The sequence below is a fragment of the Saccopteryx bilineata genome, chromosome 2 (assembly GCF_036850765.1).
Source record: "Saccopteryx bilineata isolate mSacBil1 chromosome 2, mSacBil1_pri_phased_curated, whole genome shotgun sequence".
In the NCBI taxonomy this organism is placed as follows: domain Eukaryota; kingdom Metazoa; phylum Chordata; class Mammalia; order Chiroptera; family Emballonuridae; genus Saccopteryx; species Saccopteryx bilineata.
In genome coordinates, this window is record NC_089491.1 from 221,966,160 (window position 1) to 221,970,152 (window position 3,993).

Genomic DNA, 3,993 nt, shown 5'->3' on the forward strand with positions numbered 1-3,993 from the left:
TTTTTTTTTTTTGTATTTTTCTGAAGCTGGAAACGGGGAGAGACAGACAGACTCCCGCATGCGCCCGACCGGGATCCACCTGGCACGCCCACCAGGGGGCGATGCTCTGCCCACCAGGGGTAATGCTCAGCCCCTCCGGGGCGTCACTCTGTTGCGACCAGAGCCACTCTAGTGCCTGGGGCAGAGGCCAAGGAGCCATCCCCAGGGCCCGGGCTATCTTTGCTCCAATGGAGCCTCGGCTGTGGGAGGGGAAGAGAGAGACAGAGAGGAAGGAGAGGGGGAGGGGTGGAGAAGCAGATGGGAGCTTCTCCTGTGTGCCCTGGCCGGGAATTGAACCCGGGACTTCTGCACGCCAGGCTGACGCTCTACCACTGAGCCAACTGGCCAGGGCGACCCTGTCCTCTCTTGCTTCCACCAGGTTGTCACCTGCACAGGATGGGGGTAGGGGGTGATGGCTGTGATGGACAGCTGAGACTTCAAGGTCCCACCAGGTCTACTCGAGTAACCTTGGACAGCCACCTTAATTTCTGAGCCTTAGTTTGTTTATCCGAAAAATGGGTATAAATATTCCCAATTCACTTAGATATACTGTTATAAAACAATTTTCCAGATACTTACAACCTTCCTTTAAAGAAAATTCAAGCTGGGCAAAGGTGTATAGTAAAATCGTGCTAAGTAAAAAGGTGTGTTAAAATCGTGCTAAGATCTCGAGAGAACATTTCTAGGAAAATACCTAAGAAAGTATTAAACATGGACACTGCTGGGCAGGAAAGGGTCTTTTGTATTGTTTGATTTTTAAAACCAACTTCACATATTATATTTTTATTAAAATGTATTGAATAAGTTTACTTAATATATTTATTAAAATGCAGGTAATAATAATTCTTTTTTGGTAGATAAAAAGCCAAAAAGAAAGGAAAAAGATTTGCATCCCCCCCAGGAGCTGTGAGAGAGACACGAAGTCACAGGCACGGTGTTCCTGAGTCAGGTGTGTTTCCTGTCTTCTCGAGTCCCAGGGATTCAATGGCCTACCCTAGGGACTCCTGTTGCACAGGGAACCTGCTTGACTCTTCTTGGTTGGGTTGTTGATATTGAGGCCCAGCCCTGTCCTGAGCTTTTATTCTTTCCCTCCTGGCCAGGATGACGAGGGGCTGACACAGCCCGGCTTCCTGATGGATCAGCACCACCTTCTCTGCTGTAGGTAGCTGGGCCCTTGGGGGTTCTACAATCAAGTTCTAGGAAAAGCAGGCGGGGCCCACGAGCAGGGAAGGGCCATCCCCAAACAAACAACTCCAGGTGCCTGTGCAAACACAGGGGTATAAATGAGTCTTCTTGGTCAACGCGGCATGTCCGCTGAGTGGCCGGGTCGCCAGAGGTTGCTTGTTACCATGGAGGCCAGAACGCTGTGGCTCCTGGCTGTGGTCCTGGCCTTGGGGTCCTCCAGCTCGTCAGGGCAGTATGTGGGCCTGTGTGAGTACTGCTGTCACTCCCCTTCACTCCACACAGGGACAGGGGCCTAGGGGCAGGGGGGCACCCAGGAGAAGGAGGAGGGACACGGAAGCTCCAGGTTCAGGGGCTTTCAGTGGCTTGAGGAAATCCCAGTATTAACTTAATAATCATCATTTATCAGATACACACATTTTCTTCTCAGTGGCCCTAGCACTGGGTCTTGTTGTCCCCATTTAGACAAGGAAACTGAGGCTCAGAAGGTTAATAACTGACCTAATACCTGATCAGTGTGAAAATCAGGGCTGGAACCCAGGTCTGCCCAGTTGGCATCCTGTGCCCAGAACTACTGTCCCATCACCTTCTTTGCTAGAAAAGAAGAGACAAATGACAAGGATGACTTCCAGAACAGTTCTGGAATGATTCAGCCCTTGCATTGCAACCCCAGATGGGGGATACAGCTGTTTCATCACCCTAAATTTGAAGAGATTAAGGTGCAGCTTTTATCGGGTTACCTCCTGAGCTGTGTCAGAGACAGCGGTTCCCAAATTGGGCTCCTGTTAAACTCACCAGAGCCCAGGATGACCGATTATGTCCTAATGTCTCCAGGGGGGTGTGGGGCCTCAGCGGTGGTAAGGAATTGCGGACAGGTAGCCCTAGGAGAGGATTTAAGAGCTGTCATGTGCTTTCTGTTTCCCTAAGCAGACCCCAGTTAGGTGATGAGGCGAAGTGAACTTCGGCTAACTTTAGCCATGCAGCAGCCTCCTTGGAAAGTGAACTTTGGAGATGGAAGGATGTAGAGGGAAGGTGTGGCAAGCCAGACGATCTGGGAGAAGGAGGTGCAGAAAAGGAACACAAAGCTCAGCGGGCATCGTGACTTTGCTTATTGAATGTCTATATCCTGTTATACTTTACATTTTTAAAAGGGAGCGGGGAGTTTGTAGATAAAACAAGTGAAAAGGAACTTTGTTTCTGGGTTCAGCGGCCCCGGATTTCCTTGGGCCGCTGCCAGCTCGAGGGAAAGCAGGTCCATGTTGACTTCCTGATAAGGCGCTGGAAGCACCCAGGCAGGTGGCCAGATTTCCTATAAAACATTTCTTTTTAAATGTTTACATGGAAAGCAGATGTTGGGGGTGGGTGTCATATCCTTTGAACTCAGGAGGGGGGAGAAAATAGAGTACAAAGTTGCAAAATGAAGCCAACAGAGCAACCCCAAGCCAGCAGGGCACTGGCAGCTGACTGGGTTTTGTCTGGGACAGCGGATAGCCAGTGTGCTATCCCGGCCAAGGACAGGGTGGACTGCGGTTACCCCGAGGTCACGGCTGAGCAGTGCAACAGCAGGGGCTGCTGCTTCGACTCGAGCATTCCTGAGGTGCCCTGGTGCTTCAAGCCTCTGCAGGAGACAGGTAAGCCTCCACATACACAGGGTCCTTTCTGGTCATGGGGTAGAGCCTCCAGGTCCCCAGGAAGCAGCATGCCCCTGGGTCCTGGACAGGACACTGGTGCCATGGCTGCTCATTGGTGAAGACCTTGGTCAGCACCTTCATACCCAGGGCAGCCAGCCCCAGTGGCTGGCTGTTCCCTGCTGTCCTGTTGCCTAGAGGTTTGTGCAAAATACAAAAGCAATTGTTCCAAAAAGGTGTCAAAATCAAGGCATTATGTAGAGAAAACTAGATAGTAATTATCCTGGAGGAAAATGGAAAATATGTAGGTTTGGAAAGATGAGTCGATTTGCCAGACATATTCAGCAAACAAACCACCAACATTTGTGACACACAGACAGCTGGTGGGTGGCAGTCCTGAGTGTGGGGTCCTGGTGTCTCTCCACATCCCAGCACCCCCTCCCTAACCCTCACTCCCTTGGTGATACAGGGGGTGCAAGAAAACCACCCTGGGGAGCCCCATGTCAGCACCAGATGGTAGGCACATGAGTGGTTGCCATCTTGGTTCCATTGGCCCCGCCTCACACATCCTGGACGTGGAGGTCCCTATCAGCCAGTTGGGCAGCCCATGTGCCAACTCACCTTCTAAGGAAGGCACCTTCCTGGAGTCAGTACTCAAGGGGCCGCTTTTGCCCTCTGTCCCAGGATACTTTGTAGGGGACCTGAGAACTGGGTGACCTTGCAGAAATCCATCTCATCATCTGCCCCTTCCTCCCGAGACCTGGTGTGTGGCGTGTGGCTGTTCTTCCATGAGGTGGGGGACTCAGCACTTCCCCCAGGAACTTGGGAAAGAATGCAGCCTAAAGTGTTGACCATAAAGAGCCTGTCTTGACCTTGAGAAGCTGGGCAGCTGGGGGGTAGAGAGGAGACCTGCCACCAGTAATACATTCTATGCTTTGTTTCCAGAATGTACCTTTTGAAGCCACTCCCACTGCACCTGGACCCCTTGGGAGGTGAATGTCCGCACTCTGGTGTCCTGCCTGTTCATCTCTGCTCTTCTATCCCCCATTCCTGGCATGGCTTTGGCTGGAAGCTAATATCTGGAGCCTGATATCTTAAAGAATAAAGATCCATACTCAGCATGAGGACAGGTCTTTATTCCTGA

At 51.3% G+C, this 3,993-nt stretch overlaps 1 protein-coding gene across 2 annotated transcripts; it reads left to right on the forward strand.

The window, feature by feature from the left end:
• Positions 1–1,332: 1,332 nt before the first annotated feature.
• Positions 1,333–3,993, forward strand: TFF3 (trefoil factor 3). 2 transcript variants are annotated; one of them, XM_066254953.1, is made up of 3 exons: positions 1,333–1,470; positions 2,706–2,852; positions 3,795–3,993. In XM_066254953.1, the coding sequence occupies exons 1-3, from the start codon at positions 1,347–1,349 to the stop codon at positions 3,806–3,808; spliced, it is 285 nt and encodes a 94-aa protein (XP_066111050.1). In that variant the 5' UTR covers positions 1,333–1,346; the 3' UTR covers positions 3,809–3,993. The 2 variants fall into 2 exon arrangements, with proteins under 2 accessions (XP_066111050.1, XP_066111049.1); XM_066254952.1 differs by lacking the exon at positions 3,795–3,993 and adding an exon at positions 3,534–3,629.